Here is a 21731-nt window from a genome sequence, read left to right as displayed (position 1 = left end):
TTCTTTGATATCTAACAGTGGCGGTTGGTGCCTGAAGGCTAACGCAACACGGTGACTCACAGCACGGATAGTTAAGGTTGCGTTTCGCTTCTGCAACAAATAGTTATGCCGAAAGGCTCTGTGTCAGTGAGTCTGAGCCACAATGTCAAAAAAGTCACGATTCATTGACATCTGGTGATTTACTGTCTATAACACAAAAATGATGTCTCTGATACTACAGGAGTTTGTACCAGAAAATGAACAATACAGTATATGTCAACCTCTTCGACTAGTTTATCATACATTTTTTCGACTAGTTTATCAAAAAAAACGTTTTTTCCCTGGATGGCTACTAAACTTTAACGGCTACCTTAACTTAAATGTAGCATTAAGTCTTTACTGCTACGTGTTCCGGTTAATTGACGACTAACTAGAGGCGGGCCCTGATGTGTGAGACCCTTTTTGAGAGGTGCGCATCAGGTACGGCGGCGGCCTCCGTGGGCTACACCCATGACTTTGAGTCCCTCGGTGCAGAAGTGCAATCCCCTCCTTTGCTCTCTGGTGGTCTCACGTCGTCACAGTTCCTCTTCCCCACCAACAGGGGGAGCCGCCTCCTGCTCTGCCACCACCACCACCATCGCCACTCACTGTTAAGAGTGGAGCACACCTGTTGCCATAGCAGCACAAAGATACTACTGTTGTCTCCCAGCAGTGGCTCCAAGAGCGAGCCAGAGAGGGAGGGAGTAATCAGGGTGTTTGCGGTCACTCTCGCATAAGTTCCGCGTTTGTAGCCGCTTGCACTTGGCCTGGTTTTGAATCTACTTTTAATAATGGTAGCCAGAGAACTCTGAGGCTGGACTGTAGTGTAGTGCTGTGTGTTGTCTGGGGAAGGTGAGGCTGCGTTTATAGACTGATGATGACAGGGTTACTGTCTGTCCTGTCCCTGCTGCCCCTCCAGACCGCCAAGAAGAAGAAGGAGAAAGAGGAGGAGGAGGAGGATGAGGAGGAGATGGGGAAGCCTGGAGGAGGGGACATCGCCACACTTGAGTCCAGCGGTCTGGAAGAGGTCACCTCGGAAAGGTAGAGGGGATTGTTATCATGGTTATACGCTTTTATATTAGGCCTTTTAACAATGCAACACACACGGTAAAATCATGAACATTAATATTGCAGACGGCTGTCTGTAGAGTGTAGTTTATATAGTATGTGAGATAATTTTTATACCATGTCTAGACTGATACTTCAGTCTAGACATTGGTTTCAATAAAACTTGGTGATGGAACTACAGCTACACACGCATGAGGGATAAGAAAATATATACATTTATATATATATCTATATTAAAACATGCTAATTAATGGTGCTGAAAGTAAGATGCGAGAGCTGTAATTCGTTAAGAATGTCATCGCCATGCATTATGCTACAAGTGAGTTTGATGCACTGTGAACATGTTCCTACTTTCTACTCTGCCTGCCACTGCATGAGCCAAGAAATAAACTCCCTGCTTATTTCTGACCAATCGGGTCATAACTTCTGCAATAGACTCTGGGAATCCACCTCGCCTGTCGATAAAAAGTGCATGAATGGCACATTTGATTAGACACATTCAGTTATTTTTGTTGTTTCGTTTTTTAAACCTTGCCCGTTCTGCTCTTATCTACTCATAATTCTCTCTTTACAACTTTCAAATCTTACCTACAGCCAACTACAGCCCCAAAAACCACCACTAAAAATGCACTTTATTGATGCATTTCCATTCTTTTTCCAATTTGTGCTTTCTGCTGTTTTGATTATCTGTCTTTTGTGAAGCACATTGGGTTGCCTTGTATGAAGTGTGCCTTATAAATAAATTTGCCTTGCCTTGCAGGCAACCAAAAAATGCAGAAGTAACGTTTGTTTCCCCCTCCACCCCTCCGCCGTCGTCCCGTAGGAACCTGCTGCGGGAGCACAACTACCGGCTCCACCAGGTGCTGCAGGACGTCCTGAAGACCACGGCGGCCGCCGAGGAGACCATGGGCCTCCACGTGGAGAGCCTGCGCCTGGCCTCGGCCGCCGACTCGCCGCCGCCGCCGCCGCCCAGCAACGCTGGCCTCCGGTCGGAGGCCTCCCTGGGGAGGCTCCACACAAAGCCCTTCAGCCTCTGTTCCGCAGGCAAGTCTGTCCAGGGTTTCTTGGTAGAGGAGCAGTCCTACTCCTACGAGTGGGAGTGGCTCACGCTCTGATCCAACCCTAGCCCTAACCCTAACCCTGACCGATACGGGGCGATCGGAGGGAGCGATCGAGGGTTTCTTGGCAGAGGAGCTTCTCCTGCTCCTACGAGTAGGAGAGGCTCACGTTCTGATCGCCGCCGTACACTACGGGGCAATCGGAGGGGGCGATCGAGGGTTTGGTAGCAGTGGTCGAGGTCGAAGCCGAAGTCATTAAGAACATTCAAGCATCCTGCCCTTTTTGAGGTTTCCCTCGTGGAAGAACAAATTAGAGCTTGCTAATTGGTAGCCCTTGCTAGCTCACTTGTCTGTCATTTGCTTGCTTGTCGCTTTTTCAGAGGGGGGGGGGGGGGGGTTCATAAAGTTTTTGTGTCAGGGGGCGCATGAAATACTTGAAGCGCCGGTGACGTCTAACCGGTTCAAACTGGGCTAAACGATATCAGTGCAGCTGCTTTATTACTTGAGGTCAACGCGATGGCAACTAAAAAAATGAAAACTAAAGGTCAAACTAGTATTGTATTTACTAAAATTCAAACTGAACAATGAAATATTTTCGTCTATGAATGATTGATTGATTGATTGATTGAGTGCTTGCTTGTTATTTTCTTTTGAATTATTATTAATTGAATTGACATGCTGCTCGTATTATATACTGGGGGGGGGGGGGTTCTTATGGGGCTTAGAGGCTTTGATACAATTTTATATGGCAAATGTGGATTTGTAAAGCTGCTACTTTGATTAAAAGTTCAAATCATTAAGCATGAAGTGTCTGATGGTCACGCCTTTTAACACAGGAGGAACATTCCAATCATTTGGCGGCAGATGGTAGAGATTTAATGGGTTGGTATTTGACAAGAGAAAATTGCTGTCACTAGTCCTGCAGACCTTGTCTAACTGGTTTACAAGAAAGGCTGTTAGGCCCATCAAAATGACATGTCAATGATTTCTACCTTGTAAAGAGTTCTACCATTTTAATTACAGTTGATTCGGAGCCGCCATCGTAGGGTTGCTTATCCCATGAATCAAACATTTAAAGTCGCACTGAATTGACACTGATGACGGTGGTATTGTACCACCTAATAATGATTATGGTGTATTGATCAATTAATAAAAGTACAAAACAATACAAATATGTTGTTTTGCCCTGGAGGGTTTGATAGATGGGTAAAATAATGGGTGAATTAAAACACACAAAATGCAAAGTAAACGGATCCCAGATGGAGAGAAAAATACTACGTGTTGTACTCTCTATCCAGTCTATGGGTCATTTGCTTGTGTTAGCTCATCTGGTAGAGCCTGGTGTTAATACTGCCGAGGTTAGTGCTTCAATTCCCACTGGGGCCAGCCACGCTAAAAGAAACCTTGATGTTCTTATAAACTTTGTTTAAATGAGGTGACCAAAAGGGTGTTTATGATAGTCCTTTATTTCATAATGATCAGGCCTGTTATTGCTCAACAAATGCCAGAGACACTGCACTATAAAATTCAAAAGAATACAACTTCTGCATTTATCCAATCTTATAAAAAGTGATTACACTTGATATCGTGAAATCTGTAGTGAACGTTTATTTTGTGCATTGCACCTTTTTAAGTCGCCTACCTTCATCTTGAGTTCCTGTTTAACAGCGGGTCCATCCGGTTCAGAACAGCATTGTGTTTGAACAACTCCTTCAATACACACCCCAGGCTTGGTCACATGATGTAGTACACAGTGTCCTTTATATCCAGGTCAACATTGAAGACCAGACACATTTAAAACTTATCCACTACTTCAATTGTTGGCCCAAATGTACGTATATTCTGGGATTAATGAAGCCCATATGACCTAACATTTGTTACCTTTTTATTTTAGTTTTGTTGGTTATGATTGTATTCAATGTGAAGCTATCTAATAGTGTAAAAATATAATTTTGCACCGTTAGTGTTCTTGTTTGATTTGTCTGATACTTTTAACCTGAGGGTTTTGCCGCAGCACTAACAATCATTGGCCTGTTGGTGGTAGCATGCATGCTTCTTATGTATAGAAAGTGCCCTAGGAGGATTTTTATAGTTTTTTTTACAGTTTATAATATTTGAAGTTGATGACTCAGTGCATATTCTATCTAATGTTACTCAGGTACATATATTTCTATACCACAAACACAAAGTCCATATATGTGCATCTATGGTGTATGTACTTACTTACACTTAGGCCCAATCCCATTTCTACCCCTTACCCCTTCCCCTTACCCCTCCCCCTTGTTTTGAAGGGCTAAGGGGGAGGGGTGAGGGGTAGAAATGGGATTGGGCCTTAGATCCAATCCCACTTCTACCCCTTACCCCTTCCCCTTTCCCCTTCCCCTTCCCCCTCAAAACATGGGGGAGGGGTAAGGGGTAGAAATGGGATTGGGCCTCTACCTCTTTATCAAGCAATTGAACTCCCCTTTGGTGAGAAAAATCGATCCCTGCATCCCAAGTACAGGATTGTTAAACTGTATTGAATGCTAACTAACGTGTGTGTCTATTTTGTGTGTGTGTGTGTGTAATTCCAGGTTCTGCGGCAGACAGCTTCCAGGGCAGTGAGTCGAGTGCGGATGAGTCATCCATCGCCTGGTCCGGTGTGGCGGAGGCCGACGGAGGCCCAGGGGGGACTGTGGCCCCGGACGACCCGGCCCTCCTGTCCACGGGGGTCCTGAGCTTGCTGGAAGACCAAGAGTCCCTGCTGGGAACCAGTAGCCGGCTCCAGAAGGCCCTGGAGCGAATGCTGGTGGCCATTGCAGAGAGCAGCGACCAGGTAGGAAGCGGAGATCAGCCGGCACGGAGCCCGGGCACTCCCTGGCCCAACCTCATCACTGCACTCAATTGTATTGTCGTCCTTTTTATTGTTCTCTATTATTATAACAATGTGATGGCACTTTAAACCTGCACTATGTCACTTTTTGGCTGCAGCTTTTAACTCCATTGAAAAAAATATTTTAATAAGAGAGTTTCACATCCCTCCACGAGTCAATCCATCCAGGGAATTTTTCTCTTTCTAATTATTTTTAACTGTAGCTGCAACACAGGCCACTAGGGGCTGTGAGAAGTTCTACATACTGCAGGTTTAAGGCAATTTTTCCAATGTTCATCACCGCTGTGGCTTACAACTCTGTTACTTGAATGTTACACTTTGCTGCAAAAAAACACTATTATCATATACCTATCAAGTAAGAATGACATAAAGCAAATCTGTTTCTACATAAATAAAAACAAACCTGTTATAAACCTATGGGTGGGTAAGACTCATAACATAGAACATATATATGCATAGAAATATGAAAAATATGTTTGTCATAGTTAGTAACCTTCCTATATTTAAATTTGTGACATAACTTGGCATCATAAGTACTGTTTCTGTCATAGTTTTAACGTTGGCAGACAAAGTCTATAATCAGATCACAATACATGTGGTCCTGTTTTTATAAGAATGAACGGAATGTGTGAGTTGTAAACAGCTGGGTTGGTTTGTTCCTAAATCCGACCGACAGATCTAAACGCTACGTCAACACACTAGGCTTTATTCAAAATGTTGTACCCCGCAAAGACGCAAACACACACGCAAACACCACGCAAACAGTCAGTGCATCATGTATCCATGTTAGTCTTCCAAGAGTCCAAAAAAAAAACGACAGAATAGGGATGAGGCTGCAGAATTTTCACCGTCAACAAAGTTGTGCGGTCTAGAATCTAGTGACAATAGGGTCGTCTCATTCCCGGCGGTTGCCTATAGATACCAGACCCCATTTGCATGAGCCCCTTTGTCTGGCCACTCGACCTATCGGAATTCTGCATCAAATAATAGCCCTACCCCCCTTTAGCCTGTCCAAGCACTCGCACGCACGCACGCACGCGCGCGCGCACACACACACACACTCACTCACTCACTCACTCACTCACTCACTCACTCACTCACTCACTCACTCACTCACTCACTCACTCACTCACTCACTCACTCACTCACTCACTCACTCACTCACTCACTCACTCACTCACTCACTCACTCACTCACTCACTCACTCACTCACTCACTCACTCACACACACACACACACACGAGTGTCGGAGCCTCAGATCCCAGCCAGAGGCCAGCGTGCGCCAGGCTGTTTCATGTGCTACGCTAACTGTGATGCACTAATTGTGCTAAGCTAACTAGCTAGAGTCTTCCCCCTTGGCTAGTACGCAACACATTACACACGGCAAAATGCCCTTTATCTTGGCCATCTAAAAATAGCACCCGGTCTCTGGCCAAGCGTCACTAAAGTGCGCTATGACTCGCTGAGTGCACGGTCGGCACATAGCATGATGAAATGTATGTTTCAATAATGTAGGTTTTATTTTTCTTATAAAACGGTTGCATTATTTAAGACACTTTTGAGTTGGTTCCTCAACTCTCGACTCTCGACTCTGTTTGGAGAATTGATCCAAAACAACAAATGAAATTAAATGGTACACACCGCATTTCATCTACTATCTGAATGAATGCAGTAAATGAGATCAAGCATTTGCACATGTGTGCACATATCATTTATTCGCATACTGGTCCTGGTTTTTGATGTACTTTAAAACTGCACAATGTACGTTTTAAACTGGAACTACTTACTGCATTATAAAATATCTGAACTAGAAAGTTTCTCAAGAATTAAACGTGTCCATCCACAGGTCAATCCATCCAGGGACTTTCGTCTTATTCTAGTTTGATTACCAGGCTTTATTCTGCTCTATTTATGCCCAGCTCAATCCACGATAGTGCAGATTTAAGTTATTTGGGGAGGTAAACTCCAAATGTAACGTTTTCTCGCGTTGCCCGAATTTAAACAATCCCTGGTTTGGATAAATTGTGTTTGTTTGTGCATGTGTACGTGTGTGTTTCTGCGTGAGGGTGTATTGTTAGCCCACTATAAGTGAGCCAGTGTTAGACTGGTTAGTGCATTCTGAACCACCACAGTGAGTGACTGACACAGACCCCACGGGGCATCCATCTTTCAATAAAAACATGTTTGACAAGCCCCGGCTGTGTATCCCATCTCGTAGCTCAACGCCCTGTCTTCCACCACTTCCCACGGACACGTAATTATAACGTTTAGCAATCAGCTTGAACAGCTAGCGGCTAGCAACAAACGATCCTTACCGCTACGACTACCACTACGGCGATCGATCGAACAAGCGTTTGTCTCGTGAGTTATGGCCGCCACTACGACTTGGTATCAATCAGTGGATCACCCGGAGTGGCGGTTGGTTCCGGCGGAGAGCTCCTCAGGAATGTTGTGGTGCATCTATCGCTGGTTGGCGTTTGGTAAATGATTTTCCCCGACGTGGTGATTGCTTTGCTTACTCGCCACAGTGGGTCAGTGAGGGTTGACCCGGTCTGGATTGTGGCCTTTGTGCGTTTTGAGATTAGAACGACACTTGAACGAGGCAGAGGGAGGGGGAGGAGGAGCCATGAGGGGGAAATAATCCTCAATGCTTCAAAACGTGTATATTATCCTAATCAAAATGGTATAAGCAACCTGTGTCTACATAGTCTGATTGTGGTTCGTGTGCGTTTTGAGATTAGAACGACGCTTGAACGGAGGAAGAGGACGAGCCACGTGGGGGAAATAATCCTCAACACTTCAAAACTTGTAAATTATCCTAATCAAAATGGAATAAGGCTTACTGTGTCTACAAAGACAGTGGATCCAGTTTGACAAGTTTGTGTCAAAGAAGAAAGAGAAGGAATATAGGGTGTGTGTGCAGGGGTTCTTTGTATTGTGTGTGTGTGTGTGGTGCGTGTGCGTGTGGGTGTGTGTTTCTGTCTCGGTCTGTCAGAGAGAGAGAGCGTGTGAATGAGCTTGCGCTGTTTGCAAATCTACCTGAGCTGACTCGGCCCCGGGGCTTGAAGACACACCTGCGTCCCGCCCCGTTCTGCAAGGCACTTATCCTGATCTGTGCACACATAGGAAGTACACGGACAGACGGCTGGAAAAAAAACACACACTGAAAAACTGGGACATTGGGATTTAATCCTTTTTTAAGCCTGTCCTTCTGGAGAGCGACCTATGAAAGTGACAACGCCCCGGTGAAGGGAGAACAGGGAGCAAGCAAAGGGTTTGGTTGTGTTTTTGGTGTTGGAAATCAAGGAGAAGCGTCCGGAACGAGTACATGAGGTACCGTCGCATGAGGTCGGAGCACGCTGGCCGTGTGGAGCAACTGACAGCAGAGCACGAGAGAGGGGGGCAAGAGAGCAGCAGCGAGAGGGAACTAGAGCGAGCATGGCCGAGCGAGTGTGTGTGTGTGTGTGTTTGTGTGTGTGTGTGAGAGAGGGATAGAGAAAGCAAGGCAGAGAGTGTGTGTGTGTGAGATAGTGAGTGGGAAATAGAGGGAGCAAGGCAGAGAGTGTGTGTGTGAGAGATAGTGAGAGGGAAATAGAGGGAGCAAGGCAGAGAGTGTGTGTGAGAGAGAGAGAGGGAACAAGGTAGAGAGAGAGACACTGAAGGAGAGCACGACCTGGATCAGACATTTCACCCTTCACTGGCTGCACTGACTTGGAAAGAAACAATCCAGGGGAGGGGTAGCGCTGTGAGGGGGAGTTGGTGGTGGTGGTGGTGGTGGTGGGGGGGGGTTCCCCAAGGGCTAGGCTTCCCGGCGGGTCACGGTTGCCACGGCGGCACGGCATTGTTGACGAACCTCCAGTGAGCGAGCACAGAGAGAGAGCGAGAAAGGGAAAGAGAAAGGAGAGGGAGAGTGAGGGGGGGGGGGGGGAGGCTAGTCGTCAGGGGGGGTGTGCGCCGCGGTTACGGCTCCACTCAGTAACCAGAGAGAGACGGAGGGAGAGGAAGCACCAAGAGAGCGAGAGATTACCAGGCAAAGAAACTCAAAACCATTCACTCGGGGAAACACAAAACATTCGTTTGAAGGACTTACCTCCACGTGGTCCGCGGTTGGCGTTCCCCCCCAGGACCAACCTCCAGCCCCACCGGGCTTAGGGCGCTCCCCACCCCGGGACTATGACTCTCTTCCCGGACGCGAGCGGACGTCCTACCTCCTCGGCGGCCGTACGAGTTCTCCCGCTCCTTGGGCGAGGATTCCACGTCTCCACCTCCACCTGACACCTGGCGGACTCGCCCCCGCTGGCTTGACATGTGATCAGAGGTGACGCTAAAGGAAGGAGGAGAGAAAAAGAAAAAAAAGAGAAAAGCCACTACCTCTTCAGCCGCGCTGAATGTTGACTCTAGCCGGAGCCGGGCGCTGAGCGAGAGACGTAGGAAGGAGACTGCTGTTGCTCTGAGCTACTGCTGCCACACATAACAACCTTACCTACCCCCCCCCACCCCCCACGGAGTATCGTGTGTATGTTCAGTTTGTGGATATCGGTTGACCTGATTGGCCCCCGAGGAAGCATCGGTGAGGCAGAGAAGACTGTTCCCATGGAGTACGACGGAACGAGACGGTTTGATCAACTGTTGTTTTAAGAAGACAAGAAAAGTCAGTTGGCCAGTCGCCAGCCGATGTTTGAGTGAGCGACGCCGTTGTCAACACCGTTGTCGGGCAGTGAGTCTCGGCGTAGTTCCCCCACCGCCGCCATGGATTCGTACAAGTCCTACTGGAACTCCAGCGCCCACAACAGCGTGGTGTGGCTGGACGGCGTGGACCAGGACGTGTACGAGGTGGAGTCGCGCGTGCCCCTGCCGCGACCCTTCCCCTTCACCTCGGTCCTGAACGAGAAGAACGCCGTGGTGGTGCAGACTCAGATCTCCCACATCAACCACCGCGAGAACGGACACCTGCTTAAGGTGGTGTCCAAAATCTCCCTCCCCACGCCCCCCTATACTGTAAGTGTTTGAACACCGGGGGTGTTTTTGTGGATCTATGGAGGGATTCAGTGGGTTGGATGGGTTAGTGGTGTTGTGTTGGATTCATGGTTGAAGGTTCTGCGCTTCGTGCTGGTTGGGAAGAGAAGCCTCTCTGTCAAACCTCTGTCAAGCAGTCTCCTGACTGCCCTGTCAGACCTTGCACTTCTGTTGATCTTCTGCCGGTGTGTTCTGTACAAACATACTTTTTTCCGCGTATACTTCAAGTTGTCGTTAGTTTCATTAGTTCTACTTTTCGCCCTGGGGTGGTTTCATGAAGTCACGCATGTGTATCTGTTGTCTCGTGTGTGTGTGTATGTGGGGGAGAGTTTGTATCTGAGAAAAGGTCACAGTTTCCTGGTTGCCAGTGGACACGGTTATGACGTGACCTTTGCTCAGTGAGATAGGGATATGTGTTTTGGAGATTCTGCCAGAGTTTACCGTATGGATGTTTACTGTAGAGACGTACACTGACTTTGTTTACCTCTTGTCAGAAACAGCCGGCTTTCTTGAGCCAAAAAACGTGACATCACTTTAATCTCAGCATCTCAAGGAGTGTCTTTGCGTTTCACATTGAAACCGACATTAAACTGCCATCAACTACATTGCCAGTTTAAAGTGACTCATAATAGTAAAGATAAAATAAATAAATGCACTGTATATTGTCAAGAAAATTATTTCACTCATCTTTAATCAATGCGCTGAGCCGAAGTTGACGGAGAGAAAACAAAAAATGTAAACCGGTGCTGCTCAATATAGATAGATAATAAAATTGGGATAAACATATGCTTCAAAACAGTTGGTAATATACCTTGTTGTTGTCTAACCTTGTCAATACCTACACTAAGACATAGCTATGCTAACCATGTCATTACCCACCCTCATTTAAAGCTGCTTTAATCCTGTCAATAACTACACTAAGATGTAACAATGCTAACCATGTCATTGCGTACTCTAACACAAAGCTGCTTTAATCATGTCAATAACTGCACTAATACATAGTTGCTCTAACCCTGTCAATACCTACTTAGGGTCCCACCCAGGTCTTCTAAGGGTCAGACATCAACTTTCAACACATTACGTTTGCAAGTGCAAGAAAATACCCCAAAATTGTATTTGGGTGCTGATTAGCAGATTCTTCACCAGAACACATCAGCCACCTTCTCTCTTTGCCCTCTCCCCCCTCTCCCTCGTTGTCTCTCCCCCCTCTCACTGGGTGTCTCCCCCCTCTCACCCGTCGTCTCCTCCCTCTCCCTCGTTGTCTCTCCCCCCTCTCACTGGGTGTCTCTCCCCCCTCTCACCCGTCGTCTCCCCCCTCTCCCTCGTCGCCTCCCCCCTCTCCCTCGTTGTCTCTCCCCCCTCTCAATCGTCGTCTCCCCCCTCTCCCCCGTTGTCTCTCCCCCCTCTCCATCGTCGTCTCCCCCCTCTCCCTCGTTGTCTCTCCCTCGTCATCTCTCCCCTCTCCCTCGTTGTCTCTCCCCCCTCTCACTGGGTGTCTCCCCCCTCTCACCCGTGGTCTCCCCCCTTCTCCCTCGTTGTCTCTCCCCCCTCTCACTCGTCGTCTCCCTCGTCTCTCCCACCACTCAAACGTCGTCTCTCGCCCCCTCTCACTCGACGTCTCTCCCCCCTCTCACCCGTGGTCTCCCCCCTCTCACCCGTGGTCTCCCCCCTCTCACCCGTGGTCTCCCCCTCTGCTCTCCCCTCCCTGCTAGCTGGAGCACGCCCGGGTCACCCAGACGGAGCTGATGCGCGAGTCCTTCCGCCACAACCAGGAGGTGGGGGAACTCCTTCAGCGGCAGGAGGAGCTCCAGGAGCGGCTGGCGGAGGAGGCGCGCGCCCGCGAGCAGCTGGCCCTCGAGCTGCACCGGGCCGAGGGTAAGGCCCGCTGGAGGGGGAGGGCGTAGTGGTGCTTCTGTTTTACCTGGTTTAAAGAGCCACTATGTTATCACCGGATGCTGTTACAGGACAGGGTCAAGGGGTGCCCATGAAGAAAGTCATGCCGGGACAGTGTTTCACTCACCGCCACGATCGGGACAGGTGTATGCGAGAAAAGTAACGCAAGTAAAGCTGGCCCCTAATGCTGATGATTGTAACTTTCACTGGGGGCCTGAAATGATTGCCTTAAGGCCAGTATGTTCCAGACTCAGACCCATTGGCCCGACTGGACCAGGGGCCAAACATTTAAATGTTAATCCCTGACCCCGTACGTGTGAGAGTACACCCAGATGAACGATGGGTGGATCAATCAACATACCTTGGTGGTACAGTCACTGGGTAGGCTGGTAGGCCTGGTCTTTCGGACATCATACATCTGTTTGGAGGTCATCAAACCTGATTACTCTTTAGGGTTTAAAGGGTGCACTGCAGAGGTTAGACTCTATCTGTATCCGCTGTCTAACCCCCTGTCTTCTCCTATAAGACACACATTTACTGTAAGTCTCTTTGGAAAAAAACATGGAATTATAAACAAGCTTCTCTGGCCTGTCACCTGATTTAGGGTAATTTCATTGTTGTCCCGGGGGTAAAGTTCAGAGATATGGTTATATTGTTTGATTCTTTGATTTATTCCTGTTGTATATATGGCTTTATTCTTTGCATGCTATGGTTATGGCTTGTTTATGAGTTATGAGTTATCAGCCCGTGTATCAGACAAGCGTCACATTGCGTTGCCTTTTAGTGCAATGTGTGTATATGTTTTTGTTTTGTTTTTTAGTGGTGTGTGTTTCGGAGGAGGGAATCAGCTGTCCGCTTTAGTAGAAAGTGTATTAGCATCTGTCGTCAAAAGACAACAAATGATAGTCTATGACACCAGTGTGTATCACTTCACAGGATCTGACTAAACGTGAGGGTCGTTCTGCATGCACGTGCACTGTCGAATGATTGTGTTAAAAATATAATGATGAGTACCTGTCTTGGGGCATGTGAGGGATGTGAAGAGAGGATTGTGATCGCTAAGTCTGCGAGTGTTTGTGCGCCGGTAGGTTTGTGTGTGCGTGCTGACCTGGTGTGTGTATTTCCCCCAGTCAGAGACAGCTGCTTGAAGAGGGGGCTTGAAACACACTCACACTCACACACGCGTACACACACACACACGTATGCACACGTACAAACACACGCACACACAACAAACGCACGTTCACATTCACAAACACTTAATACACTCAAGCCATTCTCCATAACCACACGGTGTGGTCACAAAAGGAAACACAATATTTTCTCCAGGCTTGTAGGGGAAATAAAAATAGATTTTGGCCCATTATGAACAATGGTGAGTGATATCTTCACTCTCCTGAAGACTGAGTGTCTGGGGGAGTATCCATTATGGTAGTATGTTATGTATCCTCGTGTCTTAGCATCCTGGTTGGCTGTTTGAGTTAGTGGCTGTAATGGGATAAAAGGTGTTGAAGGATGGTCAATATTTGCCGTCCTAAAGCCGGATCATCTCGTGTCAGGCCCGGCCGTATGTGCCGAGGGAGTCCGGATGACACGAAAAGTTATTTCTTATCATTCACGCCCCACAGCATAGCTATGAGGAATTGTTTATAGGTGCGCTGTCGTGCTACCATTTTGTTGGGCGGAGCGGGCTGAAAGAAATGAAACTTGTCTGTATAGATATTTATTTATATAGATTTCCCCATTCCATTCCATCAGCCTGGGGCCCAGTCGATTGCTGCGCTGCGGCTTCAAAGCACCGAAGATCAGGGTTCGATTCCCAGTTCGGAACGCATGCGACACGTTCATACATCCCCAGAGTCTCCAGGCCCAAAATAACAACGGGAATTTCCTTGTTGCGTTTTCTTGCCATGGTCGTGTTTCTACGCCGCTGACACCAGGACAGCGTGAGCTCTCTGTTCTTTTGTGTCCCTAATCTGGAGCCCGCCCAGACGCAGGGCGGGGGCCGCATCTCCAAACTGGTTCTGAACCAGGCCCCGAGAAAGAGAGGATCCTCCTCTTGTGGAGGAAACAATAACCATTAGACGAGGCTGGAAACCACAGCAGCCACCCACCCTGAGGTCCTGGGGAGGGCAGCAGGAAGAGACGTGGGCTCGTGTTACCGTGAAGCCCGTACACAAACGCACAAACAAACACAACGCAAACACAGACGAGGATTGTGTTATTGGCAGACGGATGAGAAAAAATCGCAAAGCAAATCGACGCTCATTCAAAGGAAGGTTTATAGAGGAAAGATCTATCTAGAAATCGGGGTAAATGTGTAATGCATCGATCATTACGTGATATTTACATTTAGTGCATTTAGCAAATGCTTTCATCCAAAGTGACTCATAATAAGTACATTTGTCATAAGAGGTGAAACAATTATCGCTGTCGGTACAGTAAAGATCATCATAGAACTAAGTGCAAGTACTAACAATCGCTAGGCTAGGGATAATCACTGCTATTGAAAAGTAATTGGACACAGTTGAGTGGGTTGTGTCAAAGCGTGATTATGAGTCTGTCATGAGGTTTTGGGAGCCATAAATCAAAAGATGGAAGCATAGTATATCGGGCGTTAACCATTTTTCCTTTCTATTCTCATGAATGAGATCCATGCTTTTTTTTTACTCCCATCATGGGCGAGCACACATTGACCTAATGTACCTTCTTTGTGTGCGTTTTGTTCCTCTGAGTTTCGCTCCCCTTCGCGTTGTCAATGGGTGTCGTCTGGCTGCATGCATCGGTTTGTTTGATTTGTGCGTCTCTACGAGACCGGGCCAACACCCGCCTCTCCCCGGGGGGTATAATTGGCTTATAAATCACTAAGGAACCCGTTCTCTTCACACCACCACCGCGACTCTTTCCATGGAACAGATTCAAAGACAATCTATTTTAGTTCATGAGTCCATCCAGGTATACTAAAAATCATTCACTAATTAAAAAATAATAAACGAAACAGGGAGGTTTTCGAATCCCGTTATCTACCGGTTATGTACGCAGAGACGCAGTTTCATATCGGCAGCTGTAACTACGTGAAAATGAATGTTAGTCGTAGCAACGGTCGGCTGGTGAGCTGAGGATGCACCAGAGAGGTGATGTGTATTTGACGGCCGTCCACTCCTTCGGCAAATAGGGCACAGTGTGAGGTGGCTTCTGAAGTCTTTGTGGAGTTGAACCAATGTTACAACAAAGATGAAATCCATCCTGGGTGTAGGGGCTTTTCCTTTAGGTCACATGCCACACTCGCACACGCATGCACGCACACACACATATGCACGCAGATACACAGTATGCATTAACTGGTTTTCAGGTTAAGACTAGTTGTTAATGTGTCTTTTATTTAGAAACAACAGAGATACCCATGAGTAAATCTTTTATTTTATTAATGTTAATATAACGTAGTTTACCAACAATATGATCTCTACAAATGTCCCGCATTTAAAGACCGCTAAAGTAATTGTGTGTTTGTGTGTGTGGGGAGGGGCAGGTGTGAGAGTGTTCGTGCGTGCGTGCGTGTGTGTGTGCGTGCGTGGGTGTGTGTGTGTGTGTGTGTGCGTGCGTGGGTGTGTGTGTGTGTGTGCGTGCGTGCGTGCGTGGGTGTGTGTGTGCGTGCGTGCGTGCGCGAGCGCTACGACTGCTGCTTGCTGACCTGTGACAGAATGTGGGAAAATGGATCAGTGCTTCGTTGTCCTCTTGTTCGTACACATCCTGTAAAGTAAAATGGGTCAGAAATGCCGCCTATTGTGAGTGCATGGCACACACATGCTGTATACAAGGTTGCCGTTGTTTGTGTACGATTCGGCTTGTGTTTGTTACTTTTTTGGTGTTGTTCCTCCTGTGTGTGTGTGTGTGTGTGTGTCTGTTTGTATTTGGGTTGATTGAGGGGTATTATAAAGATACGCCACACAGTGTGTGAAAGCAAACATTGCATGTCTGCAAAATTTCCCAGGATGAATATCAAGGCATTCTATAGTAGATGTTTGTTTCCACTTGATCCCCCTTTATTTATATTCTCTCTCTCTCTCTCTCTCTCTCTCTCTCTCTCTCTCTCTCTCTCTCTCTCTCTCTCTCTCTCTCTCTCTCTCTCTCTACCTCTCTCTACCTCTCTCTACCTCTACCTCTATCTCTCGCCCCACCAGGTGTGATTGAAGGCTACTCAGGTGAGCGGACTCTCCTGGAGGAGCAGGCCCGGCAGAAGGAGGAGCTACAGCTCAGCCTGGAGCAGGAGTTACAGGTGACAAACCCAGGCTGTGTGTGTGGGGGTAGAGTTTAGCCTGTTGAGATGCAATGAAAAATCCTGCCAGGTGTCATTTTAATATATTAAACCAGTAAGCCACACTGCCTCAATGGGATACATGCACTGATTACAAAATATATCGACGCGTTAATAAGGCTTCCATTTCCTCGTGTTTTTTCGTGTGAAACCCCGCCCCCTTTGGTTTGACCACGCCCCTTTCCTCTGCACCCCCAGGTGACGGCCAGCCGTCTCAACGAGCTGGAGCAGGAGCGGCTCCTCATGCACCAGGAGAAGGAGCTGCTGGGCAGACAGCAGGACGCCATGAGGGAGACGGCAGGGCCTCGCGAGCTCCGTACGTATCCCACAATGCACCGGGGCCACACACTTACTCATCAGTTTTAAGTTCAGTTGATATTTTTCAGTTGAGATTTTTCTCTGCGTCTTTTTTTAGCGCTCTGCCGAAGAGTAATCCTCCGATAATAAACATGACACTGAATTATGCCATGCACTATAGAAGTGTTTTTTGCGAGAAAGAGGGTGTTGTTTTTTTTACCTCCTTACAGCCATTCACATTCCACAAGATCCACAAGTTCGCCTTCACTTTGTTCTGCGCTGTCATTGATTTTTATTTTGATTCTTTACAGGAAGTCATCAGTTGTCATCCATGTTATTTACTCTCTCTCTCTAGTTTTGGGTATTTAATTTCCACACACCCAGAGCCTCATCATTCTTGACATATTATAACATGTTAATACATGAAACTAATGCAGAGCTATTGTGGAATTTCGCCGTTTTCAAATTGTGAACATCACGGTTTAGTTTAGGTGTAGGGTAAACCAGCTCCAACCGGGAGGTGTGGGGAGGAATGGGTGCTGTGTATTTGGTTGATTCTGTATTCATTCTATGATTTGAAATTCCATGAAGTTTCCAGCGGATGCAAAATAAATTATTATGATTAACTAAATTAAACAAATGACATTCAAAGCTTTCCTGTAGAGCTTGCCACAGCCTGTATCCTATGTAAAGCCTACTCAAATCCGGTGTGGACATTATTTTTATGAAACCATATGCTTTATACACTGTATTTTTTTTGTAATCACATTCATACAAATGGTGGATTCATTTCTATCAAAGTAGGATACATTTTTATCATTCAAACCTCAATAGTTATGTATACATGTTATGCTTTAGTAATATCCAGTGTGGAATCGCATTTAAAAAATGTTCTTAGACTAAGAGAGTAAGTAACATAATACATCACATACAATATGTATACATCATATAATGCATTAAAGACCTTGTCATGTTCGATCAGTGTAGTATATCAGTGTACTGCTGTATAGCACACTTCCCTGTGAAACCTTTCTGTGTATCTAACCCAACAATGCCCAGTCAATGTTTCACCAGACAGAGATGTTTGTTCACATATCGCAGCAACCCATTAACAGGAAACGTCGAACCAAAAGTAAAAAAAACAACAACCTTTCTCTCCTCCATACTCAGTCTTGAGAATTCCACACAGGTCGCCGTGGAGACGGAAAGCCATTCACTAGCATCATCACCAACCACCAACGAGTGGCTCCTCCCCTTCCCCCTCCATCCTCTTTGACCACAGAGCTGCTGCATCCCTAACACAGGCCCCATCACACACCTCCATCTCCATCCGTGGTCCACCTCTTCCTCCTGTGAACCTCCTTCCAAACAAACAGTTCTTCTGAGTATCGCCTGAGTGACGACCGCATGCCTGAAACCCTGTGCTCTCTTATTCTCCCCCCCCTCCCCCCTCCCCCTCCCCCCATAGGCCTAGTTGATGCTGAAGTGGCCGCTGCACCTGAAGCAGGTGTGTCCACACTCTTGAGCATGGCGCCCGCTCCACTCTCTATGTGCCGCTACTTCATTAACCCTTGTCTCAGTCCAGTGGTGGTGACATGGCTCCCCCCCCCCCCCCCCCCCCCCCCCCCTCCCCCAAACTCACCAACGCACCGATCGCCAAGCTACTGACCGCCCGGTTGACAGTCGGAGCTCGCTTGCTAATGAGCTCAATAATTCACCTCTGCTTCCGCTGCTTCTTGTCCTTTCCAGCTTCTTTGGTTTTTCAATATCCTCATCCACTGTTTCTCTGTTAACCCCCGCCCCCGTCTCACAGTCACATTTGGGTGGACGTTGGCCCTACATTTTTTTAACATGGGGTCAATGTTAATTAATTATGAAAAGAGTTTGTTTAATCAATCTACGTATTGTCAATCATCTTTTAATGTCTAATCTCATCACACGGGTTGTATCGGCAGATGTTTCTTTTTCATTTTTTTTGTTGATCAACTTTCTGTGAGATGATTGTCCATCGAGCAACCCCCCCCCTCCTCGTCCATGCCTGTGGAATCACACGCTGGGCATGCGTATGTCCAATGTCTAGGTTTGTCTTGTCTTTGGGTTTGTCTCCTGCACTCTCTCACCTCGCTCCCTTTGGTCTAACCTTTGCACTAACCCAATGGGGTTTGATCCTGGTCGCAGCGGGGAAACGGGCTCACTGGTGACGGCCTTGGAGACACTGGGACAAAATGGGGCATGGTTGTATTAGGGGGGGAATGAAAAACCCAATGATGGGGAAGATGTTCGAGGTGGTCCTGGAGAGTCTGAGGTTACTAAAGGAGATGACCTAGTGACGATGATAAACATAGAAATGCAATTTATAGACAAATTATAAATAAAATAAAAAAAAAAATACAAATTATAGAACGTAGAGTGAGGCAAGAAAACAAAGAAAATGTGAATGAATTGGGATGAATATTCAAGTTATTAAATTCAAATGGGTAATGTGACTGAATGATAACAACACGTACAGAACATTGTCATATACTGTATGTAAGACATTGTTTTACATACAATCAGACTGTTATGTATTCGAAAATACAGCTCATTTTCATGCAAAGGACTTAAAATTGCAAAACCTTAGACTCTGCAAAGCCTCAACATCTGATTAATCGGAAATCAAACCTCAATCTCTCAACCTAACAACAACAACAACAACAACAAGAACCCCAAAACAGAATCCTTCATAACCAAAAACTTGACCTCAGTTCTCCGCCCCCCTCCCCGACCCCGCGCAGACCTGCTGGAGGAGACGGAGAAGCTGATGAAGGAGAAGGTGGAGGTGCAGCGGCAGGCGGAGAAGGACAGCTCGGACCTGGGCAAGCAGGTGAAGCAGCTGGAGGCGGAGCTGGAGGAGCAGGTGAACCGCTCCATCGAGCTGGAGCAGGCGCAGCGCAACGAGAGCCGGGACCTCCGCCAGCAGATCCAGTCCCTGGAGAAGCAGATGGAGAACAACCGCAAGTTCCTGGATGTGAGTCACGACTACACTCGGGTGAAAGGGCGCTGTTCTCACAAGCGTTTTCAAACCACGCAACTTAAAGGGGACATATTCTACCGCCAGGTGTGAGTGTGATTAGCCAACACAGGCCGTTACAAGCTGAAAATCTGCCACAAGTGAGCGTGGCCTCCTAGACGTGTGCTGGATAGATCAGGCTACCAGTCTACCCAGTGGACTGTAGCAAACGTTGCTAATCGATCCGTCATACATCTAGGTGGACTCGCCGACCTGTGATGTCGGAAGAGGCCGATTTTCAAAACAGCTTGTAACGGCTAATCACACTCAAACCTGGTGGTATAATATGTCCCCTTTTAAAACGGTTGTGAGATCGCGATGCAAAGAGAGACGTTTCCTGAGTCCAAACAGGCAGGAACGGTTGTACCAGAGATGTAGTCGATCATCTCGTTGCTAAGTACAACCGGCTGACGCTGCCTCCTCCATCGTTCCCTCCTCACTCCTGACGTTGTGATTGATCTCCTGATCCGCTCCCAGGAGCAAGCGGTGGACCGGGAGCACGAGAGGGACGTCTTCCAGCAGGAGATCCAGAAGCTGGAGGAGCAGCTGAGGAACCCCCAGAAGCTCCAGGGGGCCTCGGACCCCAGGGGCAAGGAGGTAACGGCAGCGAGGGAGCACACAGAGTCTACCTCCTGGGGCGGAGGAGGAGGTGTTTGGCTTGTTTGGGGACCCTGGTGGTTTGTAAAGGTGCACTGCAGGTCCTAGTAGGACGAGTTGATTCCTGTGTCTGTCACGACAGAAGTACAGGAGAGAAACACGCTTTTAAGATTTATTTTTGTGCTCTTTATGCTTTATGATAGAGTGAGATAGACAGGAAGGTACGGGAGGTAGAGGGGAGGACATGCACCCTAGGACCACGGGTTGGAATCAAACACGGGTCCCTGCGATCAGGACTGTGCCTTAATGGTACCTCTCTACCCGGTGAGCCACCAGGGCCCCTAGGAGAGAAATACTAATAGGGAAATACTAGTAGTAACAATTAAAATAAGTAATAAAGATTATGAATATATCTATATTTAATGCATTTAAATAAGAAGTTTTTAACGTGTTTTAAACATCAACATTTTTGTCAAGTAACATTTGCCATTTAAAGGTCTCAAGCTGGTTAGATGCAAAGCCGGTCTTTCCGTTTGTGGGTTTACTGGCCTTTTTCTGGAAAACAAGTCCTCCCCTGTCAGCTTGCTTAAATATTATGCAAATGCCTCGAGGAGAGTTTTTATAACCAAGTGAGGAAGGTTGCAGTGAACACAAAACTGCAGCGAATGTCTGGTGGTGTTCTTGTTTGTTCTTCTGCGTTGCAATGCATTTTGGGATATCTTTCCTCCACCTTTCTCCTTTTCTTTTACATTCGCATTACCTCAGCAAGCCATTCGCTTTCACAGAGTTTTCCGGTAGGATACTGTGTGGCCCGACCCTCTAAACTATTACCTATTAGTGTTCATTAGTTGATACAAATTAATTGTAACTAATTGTAAGTATAAAGCACATAACCATCCTACCTGAAATCTACTTTAGACACAAATCCAACCTCCATTCAAAATTAGTTTAATCAAAACTCCCCCACCCAAAACCCAAAGCCTTCCAGTTAGAGTCAAATAGCCAGCTCTATAAAACCTGCTTAAACTTTCACTAATATAGCAACTCATGCTTTTTCTCCCCATTTCTTGCACTCCCTCTCACCCTCTCTCTCTCTCTCTCTCTCCTGATCTCTGCTCCGGTCCTCCCGCCTGTTCTTCCTCCGATCCCACTGGGCTTCATCTCGCTCTTCTCACGCTCTCTCATGCTCGCTCTCGCTCTCGCTCTTTCGCTCTCTCTCTTTCTCTCTCTCTCGCTCTCTCTCTCTCTCTCTCTCTCTCTCTCTCTCTCTCTCTCTCTCTCTCTCTCTCTCTCTCTCTCTCTCTCTCTCTCTCTCTCTCTCTCTCTCTCTCTCTCTCTCTCTCTCTCTCTCTCTCTCTCTCTCTCGCTCTCTCATGGCTTCTCAGGCGGACGGTGTAATCGTAAAGGTATTGCTTCTAGCTCCGTGTAGATCCCACTAGCGTTCGCTACATCTCTCCCCAAGCCCCCCCCCCCCCCCCCCCCTCCAAGCCCCCCCCTCTGTAGTCAACATCTATCGCTCGGCCCCGACTCCCCCCTTCCCTCCCAGCC

At 47.3% G+C, this 21731-nt stretch overlaps 1 protein-coding gene across 6 annotated transcripts in view; it reads left to right on the top strand.

Annotated features, from left to right (window-relative positions):
• akap9 (A kinase (PRKA) anchor protein 9) overlaps nt 1-21731 on the top strand; it is a 75571-nt gene that overhangs the window by 29796 nt on the left and 24044 nt on the right. For 5 of the 6 annotated variants that reach the window (XM_030348072.1, XM_030348075.1, XM_030348076.1 and 2 more), the window contains 9 exons: nt 938-1059; nt 1910-2130; nt 4718-4959; nt 11745-11907; nt 16107-16201; nt 16439-16556; nt 18006-18044; nt 19312-19544; nt 20064-20183. In XM_030348072.1, the coding sequence (XP_030203932.1) occupies nt 938-1059; nt 1910-2130; nt 4718-4959; nt 11745-11907; nt 16107-16201; nt 16439-16556; nt 18006-18044; nt 19312-19544; nt 20064-20183 (1353 nt within the window). The remainder of the gene's footprint in view (nt 1-937; nt 1060-1909; nt 2131-4717; nt 4960-11744; nt 11908-16106; nt 16202-16438; nt 16557-18005; nt 18045-19311; nt 19545-20063; nt 20184-21731) is intronic. The other variant, XM_030348074.1, reaches the window with a different exon arrangement.

This window comes from Gadus morhua, chromosome 22, assembly GCF_902167405.1.
Source record: "Gadus morhua chromosome 22, gadMor3.0, whole genome shotgun sequence".
Classification (NCBI taxonomy): domain Eukaryota; kingdom Metazoa; phylum Chordata; class Actinopteri; order Gadiformes; family Gadidae; genus Gadus; species Gadus morhua.
This window is presented reverse-complemented; position numbering and strand designations above follow the sequence as displayed.